At 37.2% G+C, this 25,251-nt stretch overlaps 1 protein-coding gene across 2 annotated transcripts; it reads right to left on the reverse strand.

Moving 5' to 3' along the window:
* Nucleotides 1–2,093: 2,093 nt before the first annotated feature.
* On the reverse strand, nt 2,094–25,126 carry SELENOT (selenoprotein T). Of its 2 annotated transcripts, none has more exons than XM_021685972.1 (6): nt 24,877–25,126; nt 7,436–7,546; nt 6,749–6,875; nt 4,130–4,217; nt 3,325–3,478; nt 2,094–2,819 (listed from the first exon to the last, which is right to left on the reverse strand). In XM_021685972.1, the coding sequence occupies exons 1-5, from the start codon at nt 25,011–25,013 to the stop codon at nt 3,354–3,356; spliced, it is 588 nt and encodes a 195-aa protein (XP_021541647.1). In that variant the 5' UTR covers nt 25,014–25,126; the 3' UTR covers nt 2,094–2,819; nt 3,325–3,353. The 2 variants fall into 2 exon arrangements, with proteins under 2 accessions (XP_021541647.1, XP_044771110.1); XM_044915175.1 differs by having other exon boundaries at nt 3,321–3,478; nt 4,154–4,217; nt 24,877–25,119.
* Between the last annotated feature and the right edge of the window lie 125 nt (nt 25,127–25,251).

The following is a 25,251-nucleotide window of genomic DNA, read 5'->3' on the forward strand; positions in this document are numbered from 1 at the left end:
AACACCGCAACACAAGTGGACCATAAGGCTTGAGAGGTGGGTTTAAGGTCCAAGAGCAGTAGGACTTCAGTGCCAGACTGAGAGGGAGGGGTGAAGTGTTAGCACTGGTTGGGTTAAGAAGTCATTAGACAGTGAACATACTTTTTGATACCAACACTTTTTACAAAACAAAATTTCCTAAATACAGTTATCATGTGAAATGTTCTAGCACAGATTTAATTCCACAAAAGAGGGGTTCCTTTTACATCAGCTTAATAGAAGTTTATTTTCACACTGCTATGGTAGTAAGCCCCTAAACTTTACAAACCCTCATGTTTCTCTCAAGAGATATTTTTTTAAAGCCTTAGTGTTCAATATCATCAAATCATGCTTAAAAATTCTGCAGGGTGGTTTTAAAATCTGAATTAACTAAAATTATGACAATGATAAAATGCCAACCAGTCAAGGTCCCAAACTAACAACATTCAAAATAAGAAAGAATTATTATTGGAATCCTGTTGTATTTTGACAATGGTAAAGGCTGACCAACTGCTGTCATTAATGTTAATGCCATTAAAAAATGTATTTATATTCTGAAAGCGTATCTGTCTTGCACATCTTGACACTGAGGTATAAAGCCATGTTTTGTCAACATTTTTTATTAATCTAACAAGTATTTTCTTCCATAACAGCAACTGTGGTAAAAACCCCAATAACATTAGCCAACCTGCTAATGTTCTATGGTCTTCTACTTAATATAGTACATAAACATTTATAAACTACACAGCCACACCAATTTGTAAGCAACTAATAAATTCTGAAATGTTAGAAATATAACTAATTCTAAATAGTTTCTAACTTTCCCCTTTTCCTTGTTTATATTCATGCTTCCCACTAATTTTTTCACTAGACTCTATTAAATCCTAGATTTAAATAGGGTCAAAGGTAAAACAGTATTGAGATGCGTGTCAAAAGAACACACTGAGTTTTATCAGTGTCTAAGCCACTTAAAGCTATTCTCCAAAAGACAAGTTATTCACCCAAGACAAACATGAAAAAAGAATTTAATCTTAAGTTTTTCAGGGTTGACCTGTCACATACATGGGAACATCCAAAGGCTCGAGTTTGGAAGGTCTAAATGCCAAAAGGTTAATTTGTCACTAGTGGAATGGCCATCCACTGAAGAAGGGCCCTACACACACTGAGCACTGTGTTCAACGTGCAGAAGACAGACATTTGGGCTGCTACAAATGAAGGTAACGAGGCTTTAAGCCTTTATCGTAAGTAAGATAAAACATTACACCTGAATAATAACCTCTAAGTAACTTCCAGCTTAATCTCTATTGACTCTTGCCACTGTATCGACTTAGGTTAACAGTTCTGCAGTCTTAATTAAAAGGAGAAGTCATTAAATCAATTTTCTGCAGTGAATTATCAGACTACCTTCCTGTTAGCTAGAAATTACAGTATGTTCCAGCTTGAGGCTGTAAAATCATGATGATTACCAGACATTAATTCAACAAATATTCACTGATAAATGAAGTATATGGTTGTGCTAAGTGTTTGGTAGACCAAATGTTGAATTATCTCATAATTTTTCCTCAAATCCCTTTATTTCTAGCAACAAATCTAGACCTACCCCTTCTATTCCCATATGGAAGCTAAAATATGTTAAGACTGCTGATATATGACTATTTTTCTACATTATGATCCTATTTCTGCTAAATTACCTTTATAGTCCAGCAGTTTTAAGTTTTTTGCTTAAAAAAACTATCTTTTTAGAACTCTGAAAAGATATTAAATTCACTGAATAAAAAACTTTTTGATTTTGTTCCTTAAATATAATAAAATTCTGATATATGATGTTAAACAAGTTAAATTATTAGACAAGTAATCTCTATTCACGTAAAATTAATGGTGTAAAGAGGTTTACCTGAACTTTCAAGGGAACTAAGTTTCAATTACCCTAAAAATGGTAAATGACTTATTATTTGTGTGTGAAATTGAAGTATGTTCCTTATGAAATTACCTGTAAGTCAAAAACAAAAATTGAGGAAGACAACTTTTAAATATAATGTTAATAGGTACGCTGGGCAATAAATTCAAACTTTTTATTTAACTTACATCTGCTTAGTTTTTTATTAAGTATAAAGGCCCAGTTAATCAACTCATTTAGATTGGTCAAGGCAAGACACTTGAACTACATAACAATATTTAAAAAGCAGTTGGTCTTTTAGTAATTCTCTGGTAATCACACACACACACACACGCACATACACACAAATTGGTAGAGTACTCTGGATATAGGATTTCCCCCCATAATCTCGTATAATGCACTGTTCACAATCTGCAGTATTTTGAAAACTATGTAAATTGGACATGACCAAATTAAAGATGCCTGATAACCTCTTATAAAGTATTGGGGAATTTCAGCTGTATTCCCAAAAGATCAATTTTAAACTATAAAAAAGGAAAATTCATATAAAATCACAACAGATTTAACAGACATCTTTGAAAAGAAAGTCAAATTGTAACTCAATTTTCTACTTTTCCAAATATGACTAAGGAAAAAAGGTACAAGTGGTAATGTCTACATTTTTTAAAAACTGTTAACTGAGTGGATTTGGGGAAGAAAAAAAAGCTATACAGTATTATTGCACTCCACGAATGTGCAGAATTCCAAAATGTGCCAGCACTGAAAAACTGTCTTGCATTGAGGTTTTTCAAGAGGTACAACGAGCCTGCCAAGAAAGCATCTGGTCTGTACTAACAGCTTGCTGTCTTCAGTACAGGCCTTCATAATGTCAGTCACGCTGCTCTTGCAAAAAATCCCTTAATGTCTGAAAGAGAAAAAAGAGTATTTTATTTCAAAATTCACTCTTATAAAATCAACCCATTGATAAGAAAAGAACTGAGAACATCTCTGCTATGCAAAAGTTAACTAACATTCACCTCTCTGTGTTCACACACATTTGCTTACAAATTTTCTATCTCGAGCATGTCAAAAGAATCTGCATACTCTTAGGAACTAGTTATTTGCAGGTAGAGAGAAGATATGTATATAAATATTCTAGCATAATATACCAACTCTGACTATTAGGAGTTCCAGCCAAAAAAGTGATGTTATATAAAGGCCCAGTTATTAAGCCTTGAAGATAAAATTAGTAGCACAACCTTACCTTGTTTTGGCAGGTCCAAACGCTCTTGATCACTTAATAAATTTTAATAAAGAAAACACCCATCTATTAAATCTTAAATTGGGAACTCAAGTGGTGTGGAATATCTAGTATCTTTTGTGATGAGAATGATATCTATAAATGGTTACTGTATTCTTAAACTACTTACAAAAGAGTTTTCAGTGCTGATAGGTGGGGCTATGATCGATGATGTGGGATTGAATCCATATGCACATTGAGCTTCATTTCATTGTCAAGAATTTGAACAAGCTGTTGCATGGATGGGAGGTGACCAGATTCCAGCTTAGACCACACAGGCACATCTATAATAAAAATAAACAGTACACACAATGGAATATTATGCAGTCATCAAAAAAAAAATGAAATCTTGCCATTTGCAATGACATGGATGGAACTAGAGGGTATTATGCTAAGCAAAATAAGTCAATCAGAGAAACACAATTATCATATGATCTCACTGATATGAGGAATTTGAGAAACAAGACAGGGGACCATAGGGGAAGGGAGGGAAGAATGAAACAAGATGAAACCAGAGAGGGAGACAAACCATAAGAGACTCTTAATCTTAGGAAACAAACTGAGGGTTGCTGGAGGGGAGGCGGTGGGAAGGATGGGGTGGCTGGGTGATGGACACTGGGGAGGGTATGTCCTATGGTGAGCACTGTGAATTGTGTAAGACTGATGAATCACAGATCTGTACCCCTGAAACAAATAATACATTATGTGTTTAAAAAAAAAAAAAAAAAGATTCCCGGGTATAGCATCTAGAAGAGAGATCTAGAGCTCTCTAGAGTCATACATTCAGGGGTCATCATATGGACATAATTCTCAAGCTAGGGGAGTTGAGGACCATATAAAGTGATAGTTTTGCATATTATGAAAAACAGAAAAGCCCAATGGTCATTATAAATCATTTAAAATGTGTTACAGAATGCAAACTATTCAGAACCCACCATTCAAAGTTATCTCAAATGCACCTGTTGACATACACTGGTTCTCAATCATGTTGCTCAAGAAGAAAACCATCATACATGCATAGACCTAAAAGAAAATATAATTAAGTACAGCAGGCAAAGTTATTTTAAAGGCAAAACATTACAACTGAAGACAGTAATCTTTTAAATACAGAGTCTCATTTTTATTTGGTAACGGCTGTTTTTAAATCTACTTTAAAAGTTTCTATACAGGGGCAGGGAAGCCTGGGTGGCTCAGTCAGTCAACCGTCCGACTCTTGGTTTCGGCTCAGGTCATGATCTCAGGGTTCTGGGTTGTGGTATCAAGCCTCATGTCGGGCTCTGCGCTCAGCACAGAACTTGTCTGAGATTCTTTCCCCTCCCTCTTCCTCCCACTCTGCTCCTCCCCCTGCTCTTTCACTCTCTCTCTCTCTCTCTAAAATAAATAAATAAATAAATTCTTAAAAAAAGTTTCTATACAGACTATTATTGCTATTCTGTATATTCAGATAACATACATGGAATAAGGAAAATGAAACATTAATTCACAGCTTTACACACACTGAATATATATTCATAATGTAGAGACAGAAATTCTAGAGATTTCGTAATAGCCTTAATAAGTTAAACAAAAGAATACCAGCATAAGAAGGGTTTATTTCACCATTTTTATAATATAAGGTATGAATTCACAAGAGACTAGTGATGCAATAACCAGCAACTCCATGTATTCAATACAACCTGTCCATGTTCCAAACAAATCATTTTAAGTCAAATAAGAAAAAAGTAGATTAGAAAGCACTAGCATATTAAATTATATTCGCTCCCCTTTTGAAGGCAAATCTATACCCTTTCAAAAGAGGCTAGAAGTTCCTTGGTGGACAGAAAGGTTTTAATTTAACAAAATCACCTGACTAAAAACAGGATGTAATGAGGATGTCAATTCACAGCAAGTTATTTCAAAAAAGTAAATAAAAATGCCCATAGCGAGTGAGAAAAAGCTCTCCTCCCATCCCACTTGAACTAGGTGGGCTTTGATTTCATAGGGGTTACCCTCGCATTTGGAAACAGTATGTCTATTTTCATGGGAACAATACACAAGGAAGTGTCAGGAAAGCTAGAGCTTTCAAGTACATTCCTCTTCCCCAGCAGATTAACAATGTTATATGTCTTCAGAAGTAAAATGCACTGAAGTTGGAATCAATAGAATTAATAAATATAACACAAAACATCATCAGTACTTAACTTTCAATTCTTAATCTTATGCATATCAATCTTACTAATAATAGGGAGAGACACAGTTCAATAAGAGGAAGCACCTAAGGATGTTTATGTTAAGAAGCCTTGCCTGTTACTGGAAATCAATGGTTCCCTAAGAAAAAGAAGCATAGATATGTAGGAGTCCACTAAAGGTAGTTTCAGCCTAGAACTAAAGAACAAGACCAGAGAGAGGACTCCAAAACAGAATACTCCTTAGAAGGAAACCTAAGCAATCCCATCCAAGAGAGAAATACAATTAGTCCCATTCCTCAGAGCAAAAAGATAAACCCTCTAGAAAAGATGATTTTAAGTAAAACAAATGAAAGAAATCTAAAAAGAATATATGCCACAGCAAGACCCTACAAAGGAAAAAAGAAATAGCACCAAAGATTCATATAAATATATATATATATATATATATATATATATATATAAGGACAAATAAAAACAGACAAAATTTTAGTAAGAACAGGGCGCCTGGGTGGCTCAGTTGGTTAAGCGACTGCCTTTGGCTCAGGTCATGATCCTGGAGTCCCGGGATCGAGTCCCGCATCGGGCTCCCTGCTCGGCGGGGAGTCTGCTTCTCCCTCTGACCCTCCTCCCTCTCATGCTCTCGGTCTCTCATTCTCTCTCTCTCAAATAAATAAATAAAATCTTTAAAAAAAAAAAAAATTTAGTAAGAACAAATCCATAATGGATTTATTCTTGGAAATGTCATTTTCAATGTAAATAAACCCATTAATACCTATAAAGTTAGTATAAAAGGCCTACATTATGTGTATATTATGTTTTGTTGGATATGATTTGACCTAATCTATATAATCAATATCAGGTATTAAATTATTTTGTGCCCAGTTTCTACTAAAGTCACACCTCCCTAGCCTTCAAATAGTAAAAAGATAAAACCCACTCATTCTTTTTTTTTTTTTAAAGATTTTATTTATTTATTTAATTGATAGAGAGAGCGAGAGAGGGAACACAAGCAGGGGGAGGGGGAGAGGGAGAAGCAGGCTTCTCACCAAGCAGGGAGCCTGATGTGGGGGCTTGATCCCAGGACCCTGGAACCATGACCTGAGCCAAAGGCAGTCACTTAACTAACTGAGCCACCCAGGTGCCCCAAAACCCAATCATTCTTAATACATAGTTAAGACTAAGGCCGAGAAAAAACAATCACAAACAAAAAACTAAGGCCATGAAAGGTTAAGTGCCATGCCCAAAGATTAAAAAGTGATCGAAGCTGAAATAATACAAGTGAACAGGTGAATCAGCAACAAGTACTTAAAAAAACAAACAATCCATTAAAATATTTTCATTTACAACCTAAAAATCTACAACTATCAAAACTATTAGGTTACATACCTTATTTTCTTGGCCCCACTGCCAGATGCTAGGAGCTTGCATGCCAAAGAAAGCAAAAGGATCCTTGCCAACAATTATTAAGCCTATTAATACTAGTTTGAAGACTGACAGGAAAGATGCTATGTGTCTATCAAAAGAAAAAAAAAATTCATCAGAAGCCACCATTTCTCACCTAATTCAAAACTTCATAACTCAAGTATATGTGTATAGACAATTTCTAGACACCAAATCTAAAAGTTACTAATTACAAGTAGTGAAAACGACAGTAACTAAAGCTTACTGTGGAGTTTTAAAACAAAAACGTTTAATATCTTTTAAATCAATCAAAAATCAACTTGTAAAAATATATAGTATTAGCCTTTAAAAATATTATTTTAACAGTACAGACTTCATATAAAAATTTGGGAGTTCTTGATCTATTTCCACAGTAAAAATTATATAAGAAAACACATCCTTAGAAGGTTACCATCTCTGAAATAATCCTCTTTTCCTTCTTACAGAAAAATTCTTCCATATTTGGATCAAATCAACTTACTATTTATAAGACAGTGTTCTCTGTTTATTGTAACCAACTAAAAAATTATAATAACCAAGAAAAGTTAATTGAACTAGTTCACAAAAGTTTACTCACAAAAGTGAAAAAAATTCACTTTAAAAATTCCTTGTAAGTTACTGAAATTTACTTACCTATATATGGGTTGAGGGAGGTAATTTTCTCCTTCAATGCGGATGTCTGGGTACCGCTGGCTTATAACCCGCATGTACTCCTCAAACACCCGCCTATAACCTCAGGAAACACTGCAGAAAAATAAAAGTGCTTCTGTTACGCGATTTGGAATATGCCTACACTTACTTTGCATTTAGACAAAGCCTAAAAATTGCCAAGATTAAAAAAGCATTTCTCACAAACAGTGACAAAGTAGTAACAACTGATGCTTTCCACCATGTATATCCATCTGTTAGAACATTAAACTTTATAGATTTGGGTTATTGTTGGGCAGCAGCAAATACCTATTCATACATGTCGGCATATTTTGAGCTCTCAAATCAAGTTGCTTTTTGTGGGGGTATCAATGAGGATAAATACTGAAACGACAACAATTCTTATACATCTGAAATAGGGACTTTCAAAACTGGGGCACAGAAAGCTTAAAAAATACCAAGGCATGAGACATGAAAACTTTGGTTCTTATTCCACTCTGCCCCTAACTGGGCAAACATGCCTGCTCAATCACAATAAAAGGAACTTAAAGAACTCTTAAATCCCTTCTGACTCTAAAATTTGCTTCTACTTTGCAAAGGAAAACAAAGATTGGGAAGGTAATTTTCAGCAGTATGACAGCAATCCATAACATTACTCCAGAAATTAAGTCAACAGCATCAAATATCTCCATTAAAATTTCTGAACAAGTATACTGTGGATATAATATTTCCCCAACAAGAAAAGGGGAAAAGGCCACCAGAGTGCATCTATAAGGGGAGGATACACTGAAAACTTTAAGACACTGATGAAAAAAATTGAAGACACAAATAAATGAAAAGGTATCTTGTGTTCATGGATCAGAATTTATATTGTAAAAATGTCCACACTACCAAAAGCAATTTACAGATTCAATGCAATCCCTATCAAAATTCCAATGGCATTTTTCACAGAAATGGAACAAAGAATCCTACAATTTGTATGGAACCACAAAAAAACCAGAATAGCCAAAGCAATCTTGAGAAGGAAGAACAAAGCTGGAGGCACCATGCTTCCTTACGTCAAAGCTATATTACCAAGCTACAGCAATCAAAATTGTATAGTAGCAGCACAAAACAGACACACAGATCAATGGGACAGAATCAAGAACCCAGTAATAAACCCACAGAAATATGGCCAATTAATTTACAACAAAGGAGCCAAGACTGCAGAAAGGATAGTCTCTTTAACAAATGGTGTTGGGAAACTGTCAGCAACGTGAAAAGAATGAAAATGGACCAACTATCTCCCATCACACACAAAAATCAACTCAAAATGGATTAAAGACTTAAACATAAGACCTGAAACCATAAGCATCCTAGAAGAAAACACAGTGGGTAAACACCTTGACGTTAGTCTTGGCAACGATTTTGTGGATTTGACCATAAAAGCAAAGGTATCAAAAGCAAAATAAACAAGTGGGACTACATCAAACTAAAAAGCTTCTGCAGGGCAAAGGAAGCCATCAACAAAACGAACAGGCAACCTACAGAATGGGAGAAAAATATCTTCAAATCAGATATCTGATAAAGGGGGTTAATATCCAAAATGTATAAGGAACTCATACAACTCAATAGCCAAAAGTCAATAATCTAACTAAAAATGGGCAAAAGGACCTGAACACTTTTCCAAAGATGACATAAAGACGGCCAACAGATACACGAAAAGGTGCTCCATATCACTAATCAACAGGGAAATGCAAATCAAAATCACAGAGAGATATATCCCCATACCTGTTAGGATGCCTATCATCCAAAAGACAAGAGATAGTAAGTGTTGGCAGTGATGTAGACAAAAGAGAATACTTGTGCACTGTTGGTGGGAATGTAAATGATACAGCCACTATGAAAACATTTCGGAAGTTCCACAAAAAATTAAACATAGAACTACCATATGATCTAGCAATCCCATTTCTAGATATACCCGAAGGAAATGAAATCACTCTAAGAGGTATCTCCACCCCTTGTTCATTTTAGCATTACTTAAAATAGTTAAGACATGGAAACAACTTAAATGTCCATCGATAGATGAATGGATAAAGAAAATGTGGTATAAATACACGCAGGAATATTATTCAGCAAAAAAAAATCCTACCATTTGCAACAATATGGATGAAACTGAAAGGCATTATGCTAAGTGAAATAAGTCAGACAGAGAAACACAAATTGTATAATATCATTTTACATGGAATCTAAGAAAGCCAAGCTCAGAGACATGGAGAGTAGACTGGTGGTTGCCAGGGGCTGTGGAATAGGCAAAATGGGGAGATGGTGGAAGGATACAAACCTCCAGATGCAAAACAAATTTTAGGGATCTAATTTACAGCAAGGTGACTGTAGCTAACTATACTGTATTACTTGAAAGTTGTCAAGAGAATAAACACTAAATGTTCTCACCTGATAAAAAAGGTAATTATATGAGGTGATGGATGTGTTAATTAACCTTACTGTGGTAATCATTTCACAATATACATGTAAATGAAATCATCACCTTAACTATACATAATTTCTGTTTGTCAATCATAATTCAATAATGTTGAGAGAAAAAAAGGAGGTGGTACTGGGCGCCTGGGTGGCTCAGTCGGTTAAGCGACTGCCTTCGGCTCAGGTCATGATCCTGGAGTCCCGGGATCGAGTCCCACATCCGGCTCCCTGCTCGGCAGGGAGTCTGCTTCTCCCTCTGCCCCTCCCCCCTCTCGTGTGCTCTCTCTCATTCTCTCTCTCTCAAATAAATAAATAAATAAATAAAAAGGAGGTGGTACCACCAAATCAACAAAAGAGCTTACAAATTCAGGTAAGATTGTTAAACACATAACCACATTAAGTTCTAAGTTAATGAATATAAAAAGCAAGGAAAGTACAGAGGAAGCAGAATCAATAACAAAGGTGCCAACTTTGTTGATCACACTGTCATCAAGGAAAAAGAAACCAACCACCAGCATCAGGTTTGTATCTGGCAGGGTATAACAGTCCAAATATTAGTAGATCTCAATTTAAGAAAACGCACTTGGGGGGGGAGGAGGAAGTAAGAGAGAGAGAGAAAGAGAGAGTCACCAGTTTTCTTTACAATTACTACTTCCTCTACATTTAGAATAAAAATTTCACAAGAGATTAAGTCCCTAAAAAGTATGAAATTTTTGCAAAAGGAGACAAATTTCTACAGCTAAAAACTTACGAATCTCCACATACTTTGTTTAGTAAACATTCACCTTAGCTAATGTTATTACTGTGTTAGAGTCACCAAATTGTAGTATTTTGTCAATTGCTTTCTCTATAAGAAAATTTTTAATGTTGCTTTTGTTTTGAGGATATTACAAAAAATAATACCTATATGCCTACCTACCTTGAAACCAAGAAATGGCAACTGATTTCAATGTCCTCAAGTTTGCATCAGTGTTTACAACGGAGTTAATTATCTAAAATGATATTCACTAACTTTTAATGAAACACTGTGAGAGCTAGAGACAAAGTTAATTGAGTTGAAACTTTTTTTTTTAATAGATGGAGAAAATATGAAACCCAAAGAGATGAAGTGACTTTCCACGGTTATACATCCATATATACTATTTATTTATTCACTCACTCAAATACTTATTGAATGTCTACTACATGTCAAGCACTATATTAGACACTGGGCATGTAGTAATGAGTGACACAGATGTGGTCCCTGCCTTAGTCAGGGGCTGAGAGACCAGAACATGGACTTTGTGATTTGACATCCTAGCCCTTTCCACTAGACCCCAATAAAACAGTTAGATGGTACAAGAGCTATTCTTCCCTTTGTCCAGGAAATAAGTTCCCTTTGGCCAAAATGCCAGAAGCAAGTACCTATAGTTGACTTCTTGATAGCAGAGATCTCTGAAGTTTTTCCATGATGAAGACCTAGAGATTCTCCCTCTGTAAAAACCTGTGGGCCCCCATAAGTCCCTCATATTTGTTCTGGGAGTTCCAATCCTTTGCCAAGGGGAGCCCTAAGAGGCCCAGCTAGAGAGGTGTATTTACGTGCAGGCAACACTTCTGGTCAGATTCCTCCTAGTCACCTACTTTTCTGGCTACTGTGCTCAGAAGCCTAGCTCTATCCTCCGTTCTCCCAGTCCCATATTGAAGACAATATGGTCTCAGACCTTTGCATCAAACTCCAAATGGAATTAGTCCATAATCTTGAAATCCAAAAAGGACTTTAAAACTGTACCTTTTTTCAAATTTTCAGTTATAAAACGTGTTAAGTCATGAGGATAGAATGTACAGCATAGTAACTATAGTTAGTATTAGTGTATGGGATATTTGAAAGTAGCTAGGAGAATGGATCTTAAAAGTTCTCATCACAAGAAAAAAAATTTGTGACTGTATGGTGATTGCTGCTAACTGGACTTACGGTAGTAATCATTTTGCGCTACATACAAATATTGAAATCTTTATGTTGTACAACTGAAATTAATATGTCAATTATACCTCAACAAAAAAACAAAAACAAAAAAACTGTACCTATTTTATTTCTGAAAGATGAAGCAGTTTACAAAACTGACATAACATATTTTTAGACAAGTTTACTTACATATAAGTAAACTTTCCTCCCTATCATTGCCTCCAGAATTGTGAAGAAAACCTAAGGAACTTTTTTCCTAAATAACTGTTTTCCCAAAATCAATTTTCCTGTTCTGAAATAGCAATCTCTACTGCTTACAGATGTTTTCCAAAACAAAACATACCTGGGGTTTACTGAGGTGGACAAAATGTGAAATTCAAGGCATACATAGTGAGGAGCCAGTCATTTCCACTTCTACTACCACACCCAGCTCTTCCAACTTACTTCATTCTTTCTGGGTCCATGAGTAAAACTATGACTTCCAGTATACCCCCAACACATAAATATGGGAACATGCTAAAAATATGCTGCAGCAGCTGCCTCTTCTTCCTACAGTGGGACCAAAGGTCCTTAAGAAGTAGATTTAAACTCTGAAATCTTAACGTTAAGTCCTAATCACTTTGCAAATCCCTAGTAATATAGAAATATCTTACTATATGGAGTCAACTTTTGCAATTGCTCACTTTAAAATATTTTTCACAGTACTTTTCTAAAAGAAAAAACCTGGATACAAATGAGATGATCTATGTGAAAGGAAATTTAAGAAATAAAGAAAATGCCTTGTCTGTGCTATTTCAAATAGATTCTGTGCTTTTTTGAGTCCATCATGTATTCAGTGTCCTGATTCACGATGCCAACCACTCTCCCTTTTCCCCTTTCTATATTATGTCTGCCCCTAATTGTAGTCAAATACTTATATCAAACTTGAGCCCATCACAAACCCCAATCTCTCAGATCTTCTTACTAAAACAAAACAGGGTATGAAACAAACTGAGAAAGACACAAAGAAATGGAAAAACGTTCCATGTTCATGGATTGGAAGAATAAATATTGTGAAAATGTCTATGCTCCCTGGAGCAATCTACACATTTAATGCAATCCCTATCAAAATACTATCAACTATTTTCAAAGAAATGGAACAAATAATCCTAAAATTGATATGGAACCAGAAAAGACCCCAAATCGCCAGGGGAATGTTGAAAAAGAAAACCAAAGCTGGTGGCATCACAATTCCAGACTTCAAGCTCTATGACAAAGCTGTAATCATCAAGACAGTATGGTACTGGCACAAAAAACAGGCACATAGATCAATGGAACAGAACAGAGAGCCCAGAAATGGACCCTCAACTCAATGGTCAACTAATCTTCGACAAAGCAGGAAAGAATGTCCAATGGAAAAAAGACAGTCTCTTCTACAAGTGGTGTTGAGAAAACTGGACGGCTACACGCAGAAGAATGAAACTTGACCATTTCCTTACACCACACACAAAAATAGACTCAAAATGGATGAAAGACCTCAATGTGAGACAGGAATCCATCAAAATCCTTGAGAACACCGGCAGCAACCTCTTTGATCTCAGCTGCAGCAACTAAGAAGTTGCTAGACATATCTCCAAAGGCAAGGGAAGCAAGGGCAAAAATGAACTATTGGGACTTCATCGAGATAAAAAGCTTCTGCACAGCAAAGAAAACAGTCAACAAAGACAAAAGACAACCAACAGAATGGGAGAAGATATCTGCAAATGACGTATCACATAAAGGGCTAGTATCCAAAATCTATAAAGAACTTATCAAACTCAACACCCAAAGAACAAATAATCCAATCAAGAAATAAGCAGAAGACATGAACAGACATTTCTGCAAAGAAGACATCCAAATGGCCAACAGACACATGAAAAAGTGCTCAACATTACTTGGCATCAGGGAAATACAAATCAAAACCACAATGAGATACCACCTCACACCAATCAGAATGGCTAAAACTAACAAGTCAGGAAAGGACAGATGTTGGCAAGGATGAAGAGAAAGGGGAACCCTCCTACACTGTTGGTGGGAATGCAAGCTGGTGCAGCCACTCTAGAAAACAGTATGGAGGTTCCTCAAAAAGTTGAAAATAGAGTTACCCTATGACCCAGCAATCGCACTACTGGGTATTTACCCCAAAGATAAAAATGTAGTGATCCAAAGGGGCACCTGAACCCCAATATTTATAGCAGCAATGTCCACAATAGCCAAACTATGGAAAGAGCCCAGATGTCCACTGACAGATGAATAGATAAAGAAGATGTGGTATTATATACACAATGGAATATTACACAGCCATCAAAAAATTGAAATCTTGACATTTGCAACTATGTGTACGGAACTAGAAGGTATTATGCTAAGCGAAATAAGTCAATCAGAGAAAGACAATTAATTATCATATGACCTCACTGATATGTGGAATTTAAGAAACAAGGCAGAGGATCACAGGGGAAGAGAGGCAAAAATGAAACAAGATGAAACCTGAGAGGGAGACAAATCATAAGAGAGTCTTAATCTTAGGAAACAAACTGAAGGTTGCTGGAGTGGAGGGGGGTCGGGGGATGGGGTGGCTGGGTGATGGGCATTGAGGAGGGTACGTGCTATGGTGAGCGCTGTGTGTTGTGTAAGACTGATGAATCACAGACCTGTACCCCTGAAACAAGTAATACATTATATGTTAATAATAATTAAAAAAAAAAAGAAAAGAAAACAGGACAAAATCTCAGGTATTTATGAAGGCCTGAGCTCCCTCTCTAAAAGGGAAGAAATGGGATTTTAAAACGTGGCTATCTCCACAAAGGTGAACGTTTAACATGTTTAATTTTTCAAAGGACGGAGAAGATAAGTGAATCTTCAGAGAAACAGAAAGATAAAGTACCTTTTACTGAGAAAAAAAGTACAGACGTGAGCCAGGGAAAAGTGAATGACGTCTTCTCCGACTTCCCAGTTTTCTATTTTAGCTCATCTCCGACTTCCCCAGTTTTCTATTTTAGCTCGTCTTAAAGCCCGGCTGCATCCCTGCCTTCGGGTTCTAAGACTATTCTCTCAACAATTTTAAAATGCATTTCCAAATGTATTGTTCAAACCAGTTCAAGAAGGTTTCTGCTACTTGCATCCCAAGAATTTCAACTAGTATTTCTCCCACACTGTACCAAGAAAATCAGGAAGGTATTTGGTAAATACTGTGCTTTCTAATTGTCTACAGCACTGCTCAGTCCAACAGCTCACTGATCACTGAAAGCTGTGTTTTTAGATATAATCTTTACTTTTCCTTGTTCTATTTAGTAGATGAAGTACAATAATAAACACTTGTCTGGTGCATCACCTGCTCCAAGTGCTTTAAGGAATGAAATCTGCAAGATGTTCTCTAAGTCACACAAGAAACAAGGTATTCAGGGAGTGAAAAATAGACTAAACTGATAAATGTTCTTAAAATTGCAAACAGGAGTGCTCACACACTTTGAAGATTAAAATGTGGCCCAGAATTTGCTCAGTTTTTTAAGAAGTTGCAAGAGCAGCACTAAAAAGGTATCAGCTTGTCAGATTAAGGAACAGTATTATACGAAATCAAGTGACTTCCATTCTAGCTACCTCAAATCTTGAAACACTACAGTGGCCACCGCAGTAAAAACACATACACGAAATATGCCTAAAGTGGCTTCTAAGATTCCTGGCTTCTTTACTAAGTGTATTCCAAAGATGTAACAAACCTAAAATTTGATTAGTAATCTGTTTTTATTCTCTTCATACTTTTGTCTTCTTCTGGAGGCCACTAGCTTCTAGTTTCTCTATACCTTTGGCATAACATTTCAGGAATTCTTTTGCTAAAGACTATTCCACCACAAATTTATAAATTACTTAGTTCCTTCAGCTCTTCCTGGGGAAGGAATTTTATCTGTTTACTCTGGAAAACACTTATTAACAGATTTATAAGGTATGCAGTCACTCAATAAATGGTGACAACTGCATTTTGTAGAATTCTTTGTTTCATCTTAAAATACTTCATATACGATGCCAAGCTTTTATTCTTTTCAATACATTTTTTAATTACATGCCACAGAACTCACCCTCAGTGCATTTTTATAAGTTGTTAAAGAGTCTGATAAAAAAATATATTGTGTTCTTTGCTAAGTCAATGGCCAAACGGAAGAAGTCTCTGGGTTGCTTTATTGCTTTCCTATTTGACCTATATATTTATTTACCTGTTGGCTGTAGACTGATTTCACATGACATTAGAATAAACTCAATAAAGAAGCCAGGAATCGTAGAAAGAAAACCACCAACAGGATAATGCAGTTATAATAATAAGTAAGGGTGTGTCTGATATCACAGCAGCAGAAAGAAGACTGGCAGTAGCACAATGAATTCTGGAAGCTTAGCCCCACCAGTAGAGGCATGGAGGCCAGGCCAAGAGTGTTACTGATAAGAGCTATGTTCAAAACGGAAGTTTTGCATGTATTACATTCTATGCCTAACAGCTACCAAACTAGAACAGAAGCCAACCAGGTAAAAACCTACCAGAAATGAACAGTATTAAGTGATATCTATCTATACTCCAGTTAGGAATATAAGGGGGGGGGGGGGCAGGGAGGGCAGTTAGGTTATTTCAGCACAAACCACAGTGGACTATAACAGGTTGTACTCACTTATTCAATAAATATTGACTGATGACAGTCAAAAGAGATAGAACCTAGAACAAGAGGAAGCCAAACAGACAAAAATCTATGCCTTTTTGGTGCTGGCAATATTCTAATGAAGAAGAGAGAGTAGTAAACTGGTAATAATCTACTGAAGAGGATACAGTTCATCAACTGATAATATCTGAAGCAGTTTCTCTTGTTTTGAGAAAAAGGGAGGAGAAACAGGAAAAAAAAAAACAACACCTGAGGGACTATGGAAAAAATTTCATAAAACGAAAATGCAGAAACAGCAAATAGAAAGAAGTCAAAATAGAGCCTACATCCAAAAATATTCTACAAGAAGCAGAGGGATAGTAAGAGGTAAGGAAGAACTACAAGAATCTTAAAACCAAAAAGCAGAATCAAAAAATATTTTGAGGCAAAAAAATATATATGTATGTATTTTGAGGCCCTAAAAAAATTGATGGTTAGAAAACAGAATAAGTGATAGAAGATGAACAATAAAAACTGCAGAAGATCTGAATACTATCATTAGCAGATTTCATAGATCCATCAGGTTTTATTTTAGTAAGAGAACCCCCGATAGCCCAAACAACATTTGCAACAATTGACCATGTTACATCACAAAGAAAGCCCAGTAAGTAAAAAAAGCCAATGTATTCTGATTACAGTGCAATAAACTAGTAATCTTTAAAAACCCAACTACTTCTCTAAGATCTTCCAGCAGGAGTATTAACTAGTTGAACAATATCAAAATTTTAAATGTAATACCCTTTGATATAATCATAATATTGTGCTTCTGTGGATTTAGTTTACAGAAATTATAAGTATACAGCATATTTGAGGATATTCACCTTAAAAATAATTTTGTGAAAAATCAAGATCAACCTAAGAGTTAACCAATAAGGCACTGGTTAGATAAATTAAGGAACACTCATCTTATGTAATACTATGCCTGCTGATGCATATCTGTAATTACTGACACTGAACAGTAAGTGATGGAGGGGAAGGAGAATTTCAAAAAAAAAAAAAAAGCATACAACTATGAACATGATCACTTCTGTAAAATTACATAATACAGTATGTGTGTAGAGTTGTCTTGAAGGATGTTCTTCAAAATGTTAATAGAGGGCTACAAGGATTTTCTACTTTCTTGTGTACTTCTGAGGGGAGAGCAAAATATGTGACCCCAAAATATGCCACTTTGGCAGGTGGCTTATTTTGAGCTGAAGGCAATTTAGACCAAACAGACTCCAAACAAAAACAAAAACAAAAAAACTCACTGCTCCCTTAACTACTTAAAAGAATTTAGATAGGCCCAAATAGAAAGCTATTATCAGGGGTAACTTTTTATCTGAAAGACTTCTGTGGCAGAGCAAACATCTATTTAAGCAAGTATCTGCTCTTCTTATTGTCCTGTGAATTACCCTCCTCCCCTTTGAAGCCCCAGGCCCCTATCCTATTCTTTAGCTCAGGATATTATATAAGCCTCAATTGCCCAACTTGTTCTTGCCTCTCATATTTTTTATAGGGCTCTCATAAGTATGTAATTAAATGTTTTTCTCCTGTTCATCTATCTTATGTCATTTTGATTAACAGACCAGGCTAAAGAACCTAGAAGGATAGGAAAAAAATGTCTCCTCCCCTACACTTTTTTATTATTTTTACAAGAAACCTGTATTATTTTTATAGCCAGAAAACTAATTTAATTTTTTTAAAAGATGAAAGTCTCAGAGTAAAGTTTTCAAAAGTTTATTTACCAAAGTTCTCATCACAACATTAAAGACAATAAAAATAACACATTACAATAAAACTTGATAAATGACAGCATTTATGCTGTGCTAGTTTTTAATCGATTATCTACCTCCAGCTTTATTTCCTGTCCCCTCTCCCTTCTCTGTGCTGAGTCAGGCTTCATTTACATATGATCTTCCCTTTTTATAAAGCTCTTTCTCTACATCTCCTGGTGCTTTCCCCGTACCCTTCAAGATTTAATTTCCTCCTCTCAAAGCCTTCCAACCCTCCCTGAATAACCTTTCTTTCCACTAGGTTTTTAAAGCCCTCCATTACGATCTCTTTTAGAACACTCTGAACAGAATGCTTTACTACAATATTGTTTAACATGCTTCTGTTTCTCCCACCAGACAATCGGTTTTCAAACATTACTATAAAAAACTAATATTTATCTTCCTAATATCGGACAAAAGGGGAAAACAAATAGCATGTAAAAAAGGGCATAAAAAACAAGGACTTGATTTCATCAGCAGTTCTTGCTAAAACCCACATGGCAAGATTTCTTCCTCACCAATCCTAGGCTGCACCCCAATCAAGGTATATATGTGAAAACATGACTTGATTTCCCTTTTTGGAAAGCAGAAAAGGTGACAGAAATGAAACACATATGTATGCTTTCATTTTTTGCCTTGAAGCTTCCTAACAGTATAAAACAGTAACAGAATATTAGAGGTAATTGGAATGCAACCAACATCATCATGTTACAGATGAACAAGTTGAGAGCTAAAGAGATTCGATAATTTCCGGAAAGTCATTCAGAAGATAAGAGGCAGATCAAATAAGAACCTGGGCCTCTGAACTGTTAGTCCAGCAAATGCAGTTTTCCAGTAACTATACTATTCAAAATTTATGAGGTTATCTTGGTATTTCCAAATGATACATTCAATTTGATTTCCACCACTTACCTTAATGGCAAATGGTAAAGAAAGAATGTTTCAATTTTTCTGTAAGAGGAGATAAAACCTTTAAAACCATTCATATTTTACCTACCTCTAAAAGCTTTGGACTACTTTGTTCATTATTAAGTACAAACCACTATTATGTGTACATTACTTTGTTAAGATACTGCAGTTTTTTGTTTAAATAGTAAAAAACAAAACAAAATGGTGACTAAGTTCTACATAATTACAGAAAACTTAAAAAATCTAACATAGGGCACCTGGGTGGCTCAGATGGTTAAGCGTCTGCCTTCAGCTCAGGTCATGATCCCAGAGTCCTGGGATCGAGTCCCACATCAGGCTCCCTGCTCCTTGGGAGCCTGCTTCTCCCTCTGCCTCTCTCTCTCTCTCTGTCATGAATAAATAAATAAAATCTTAAAAAAAAAAAAAAATAAAATAAAAAATAAAAATCTAACATAGTGGTAGGGGTAACAGCCAGCATTTTATTTGTTCTCTAGTTAACACTCCATTAGTACTCTTCTACCTGGATCAACTTACTACTCCTTTATTTCAATGATTCTAAGAAGTACATTTTTTCTATTTAGTATCTTTTTGAAAAATCAGTATTTATCTTATAATCATTTCTGTGTCACAGTTTATTTTTTTTTTTTTATTTTTTTTTTTTTTAAAGATTTTATTTATTTATTTGACAGAGAAGGACACAGCGAGAGAGGGAACACAAGCAGGGGGGAGTGGGAGAGGGAGAAGCAGACTCCCCGCCGAGCAGGGAGCCCGATGCGGGACTCGATCCAGGGACTCCAGGATCATGACCTGAGCCGAAGGCAGTCGCTTAACCAACTGAGCCACCCAGGCGCCCTGTGTCACAGTTTAAACGGCAGTATTTCTCTCCCTCTGAGTGGTTTATAAAATACTGGTGTATCTTATAATCCATCATATCTTAGGTTTGGTGAAATACAGTAACTGGTATTTAAGTTTTTAGTTTTAGGGACGCCTGGGTGGCTTAGTGGGTCAGGTGTCTGCCTTTGGCTCAGGTCATGATCCCAGGGTCCTGGGACAGAGTCAGGATCGGACTCCTTGCTCAGCAGGGAGCCTGCTTCTCCCTCTGCCTAACACTCCCCCTGCTTTGCTCTCTTTCTTTCCCTGACAAATAAACAAATAAATAAAATAAGTTTTTAGTTTTAGTTATTATGGCTATTTTGGGGAGATGAAAATTTCTTTGTAGGATATTCCCCTGTTATCATTTTAAAAACTCAGGATTCCTCCCACTCCTTCCCACCAAAAAGAAAAAAAAAATCCACAGGGGCGCCTGAGTGGCTCAGTTGGTTAAGCATCTGCCTTCGGGTCAGGTCATAATCCCAGGGTCCTGGGATAGAGCCCCACATCGGGCTCTCTGCTCAGAGAGGAGCCTGCTTCTCCCTCTCCCTGCCGCTCTGCCTACTTGTGCTCTCCCTCTCTATCAAATAAAGAAACAAAATCTTTAAAAAAAAAAAATCCAACCCTCTACTTTAAAAAAAAAAAAAGAAAGAAAAATCCATAAAATTTGTCTCCTTTGTTTATCATTCTAGTGAATGGCATAGCACCACTCCAGAACTCAGGAGCCATCTTTGACACCTCTCACTCCACACCTCCTCTCCTTCCCCACAAAGATGTAACCCATCACCAAAACCACAAAATTTGTCTCCTAAAGATCTGTTAAATCTGTCCCTTTACATTCTACTTCTACCACCACCACTGTATTCCAAGCTCCATCGTCTCTCACCTGGGCAGCTCCCAACGGTCCCCCTAAATGGTTTCCCCATATCTATTCTTTGTCCCCTCTAATGTCTTTTCCACAGTGAGGCTAACTGATCTTTCCTTATAGTCTGCCAGACCTTCCAGGATCTGTGCCACCTTCTCTTTGGTCTTTGAGGTCAGTAGCCCTGGCCTTCTTAAGCAGTTATGTTCTCTTTACTACAAGGCCACTGACCGTGTTATTCCCATAGCTTGAAAGCTCTCTAGCAATTAAATCTCATCCTTTAGATCTCAGTTCAAAGTTGATTTCCTCATGGAAACCCTCCCTAATCCCCTTTATTTTCTTGCCTCCATATCATGAAAGCAAAGGCTGAGTTTGTATAAATAAAAATCTGTTCCTTGGAGTAGTTGTTTCATTTACCTCTTAAAAATACTTTTAGAGGGCGCCTGGGTGGCTCAGTTGGTTAGGCGACTGCCTTCGGCTCAGGTCATGATCCTGGAGTCCCGGGATCGAGTCCCGCATCGGGCTCCCTGCTCGGCAGGGAGTCTGCTTCTCCCCCTCCCGCTCCCCCCTCTTGTGCTCTTTCTCTCTCTCACTCTCTCTCTCAAATAAATAAATAAAATCTTTAAAAAAAAAAAATACTTTTAGAAGTTGGTTGCCCTAAAATTATAGCAGTGGATTCTTAAATTAACAAAAATTGGAAAATTCTGTATTCTGACTATGTTTTGAAATCTTAACATTAATCTACTATTAGTGAATCAATTGTTAAATATCCAAATAAGGATTAACTGTAAAGAGCTGTAGCCAGTAAGCTCTTTATTTTTGTTTTTAATTATTTTTTTTATTTTTTATTTTTGCCAGTAAGCTCTTTAAACTACAACAACTGATTAAATGCTGTAGGTCTGACTACATGTTAAATCTCATATATGGGGAAAATAAAACATGAATACAAACATCATGCCAAACAGAATCTGTCAGTATACATTTACACATAAAATGCATTTATTCATAAAAATCACAAGGAAGGAAAATGTTATAAGGAAACTATTTTAAGCTCCGATTAGAAAACTTCCTTTTTTTTTTTTTTATGTTCAATGTTTAAACATCCAAATAAGCAGGATAAGTTTTTCCCCCAAATATGAAATCAGTGTCATCAAATTCATCTAATTCTATTGCTCCATCAATTGACATAAACCAAAGACTTAGGGGGGGGCGCCTGGGTGGCTCAGTCAGTTAACTGTCTGCCTTCGGCTCAGGTCATGATCCCAGGGTCCTGGGATCGAGCCCCGCATCGGGCTCCCTGCTCGGCCAGGAGCCTGCTTCTCCTTCTCCCTCTGCCTCTGCCACTCCCCCTGCTTGTGATCTCTCTCTCTGTGCCAAATAAATAAATAAAATCTTAAAAAAAAAAACAAAAACCCAAAGACTTAGGTGTATAATGTAGTATTGTGCACCTCTGGAAGCTTCATGGGGAACCATATCTATATTGTTCACCATGGTATCTTTAGTCCCTGGCACAAGCAGGTACTGAATGAATATTTATTGAAAAGATACATCAATATAGAAAAGGAAGTTTGTTTTAAGTTGTTTTGCACACTCTCTCCCTTTAATTCCATCTGTGTGTTGTGCTGCTGTCTTGTTCTATTAGCAATTATAAAAGTGGTACAACTAATAGATGATATATTGAGCTACAGTTAAAGAAAGAGCACTCATAAAATAATAAAGGACAAAAGTGATTGAAAAGAAGGTAAAAATAGTTCTCTCCGTTGTTCACAGTGGTAATTAATGAAAACCTGCATTTTATAGCACTCAGATTTCAAACAGAATTAAAAGCATTTTCACGTATTTATCCTCAATTGTTTTAGCTTCCTCTTCTTTCCCAAACTCGCAAATGAATGTCCAAGAGATTCTACCAAAACCAGAAACCCAATATTCAATTCACTATATACAGATTAATCTCTGGGGGAAGAAGTAACAAACAACAAGCTAAATTTACCTGTATATGGAGGGCATCCTAATAAAATTATTTCCCATCTACGATTAAAAAACAAAACAAAACTGAATAACTTTTGTATGTACTATGCTCCAGGTACTACAAAAAAAAACTCTCATTAGATTTTTGGGACAAGTTTGTACTTAAAGGGGAAAAAAAAAAAAGAAGGAAAGGAAAAATGAAAGAGAAACTATGTATCAGAAACTCAACTGAAGTTCTTAAGACTTTTTAAAAAGTTTAATTGAAGAACTAAATGCCCTTCCCTGTATTTATGAACAACCTCAGTGGAAGGTACACTTTTTAAATTATTCTGACAAGTATTCCAATAGAAGAATTGTAAAAGAAGAGTATTTTGGAAAAGTACAAGTGAACCCAAGAGGTGCAAAAGTAGGAAACAAAAATTATGTAACTTGGAAAATGCAGTCTTTTTTTTCTAACTACTTACATCCAAAGTATCACAATCCTTACCAATAACTATAGGCTGAAAAAAATGACAGCCACTTTCTAATTAAAAAAAAAAAATTATGGAAAAAAAAGGAATGGTCAAGTCATAACCCCCATTTACAGTATTATATGAAAATGATATATGCTGGCCCCATAGTAAACAGTACAGGGAGTTGTTCTGTTTGTTTTTTTTTTTTTTTTTTTTAATCAGGAGGAAAGTGCAAAGTTTTTATAGTTTTCACTCCAAAAATAAAGCCTCACCATCTCACTTCCTGACTCTAAGGGTAACTTAAATTGATTTTTTAAATTTTAAATATTTGCTTACTCTTTAAAGGATAAGCAAAAAAACAGCTGGGCACATAGGAAATCTAACCTTTAGAACACTTAAATTAACACATAAAATTTTAAAAAGCCGATTTTAACTGCATTACGGCCAACACTAATACTCCAAAGTATCAGGACTCTGAAAAATTTACTAACCTGACCATCCGATCTTGAAAAAAGTCATCTCTTGCAATACAGTATTCTAACTTCTACAATTTTACAATTTTAGTTTGCCTTTCAAATCTTCCCCCAACCCCACCTACCTTATTACATGCATCACTGCTCAGGTTCTAACACTTAACCAGGTAACGACAAAATCACTTACAGAATAACGTCGAAAACTGCTGGGTTTTTTTCTGGTTTAGGGTTTTTTCTTTTTTTCTGTTTCTCTGAATGCACAAGAGATTCGAAAGGTAGAAAGAAAGACATGCCAGTACAGGCAACTTCTGGGAGGCGGGTGTAAGGGGGGTTGGGGGAAAAGATAAAAGAGTTGTCTGGGAGTGAACCACTGTCAGAAGAGCAACGTGCTCCTTTGTAAAGACATTTTGGAAACTGCAAACTGAGAATCAGCCTCCCTGGACCTCTCCTCGCCCTCCAGCTGTCAGAATCCCCGCTCCCTCACTCAACAGTCACCCCGGCAGGTCCTGGAGAAAAGGCGTCTGTCACTCGCGGGTCTCCTCCAACGACCCGAATTAACCTTCGCCCAGGAGGGCAGCGAGGGTGCCTGGCATAACCCTGGGAAAGGGGACAGGAAAGGGGCACTGGGGTGGCAAACGCTCCAGCTTCTCCGCCGACGCTGCGCCAACTCATGCCCACCTCCGCAGGCAGCCGGGGTGGCCATGGCGTGACGCCGCCGACCGGTCCTCCGTACTGACAAGTGTCCCCACGTCTTCGCCTTTCAGTATTTAACCTTCTCGTGCCCTCCTTCCCCACTCCCACCATTCGAGGAGGCAAAAAAAGAATTGAGCCAAGTGAGCGGTTCTGCCTGGAGGAAAGAAGGGCGGCCTGGCAGTCCCGGGAAGGATCCCAGAGAAGGCAAGCTGCGGAGGGCTGCTGGCGCCGTTCTTCCGGGCCAGGGGAGGTTCAGCCCACTAGGCCGCGGAGCCGGGGCCTCACATAGCGACAGAGGCCTCGCAGAGGCGCGGCGGCGCTGCCGGGGCCCGGCACACATACTCACCAAATCTGGAACTTGAGCAGCGGCCCCGTGGCGTACTGCATCTTTAATCTTTTGCTAGGCACGCCGCCCAGGTTGGCCGAGGCATCGCTCCGGATCACCGCCGACGCCGCCACCAGGAGAACTAGCAGAAACCTCATCTTAATCAAACCAGCCACTTTCGGCCGCCCTCAAACGGAGACTGCAGCCAGCCCAAAGCCGAGCGGGAGCTGCAGGCAGCTCCCCACCGCGCAGGCGCGATCCGCCAAGGTCGGGCAGGGAAGCAGAAATGCGCCTGCGCGGGCCGGCGCCAACGCACGCTCTGGGAGGCAGAGCTGACCTGTTTCGCTGTCCTGACCCACCATCTTGGATGTGTGCGGAGGCTGGGATGGAGTGAGT

Source organism: Neomonachus schauinslandi, chromosome 1 (assembly GCF_002201575.2).
Source record: "Neomonachus schauinslandi chromosome 1, ASM220157v2, whole genome shotgun sequence".
Classification (NCBI taxonomy): domain Eukaryota; kingdom Metazoa; phylum Chordata; class Mammalia; order Carnivora; family Phocidae; genus Neomonachus; species Neomonachus schauinslandi.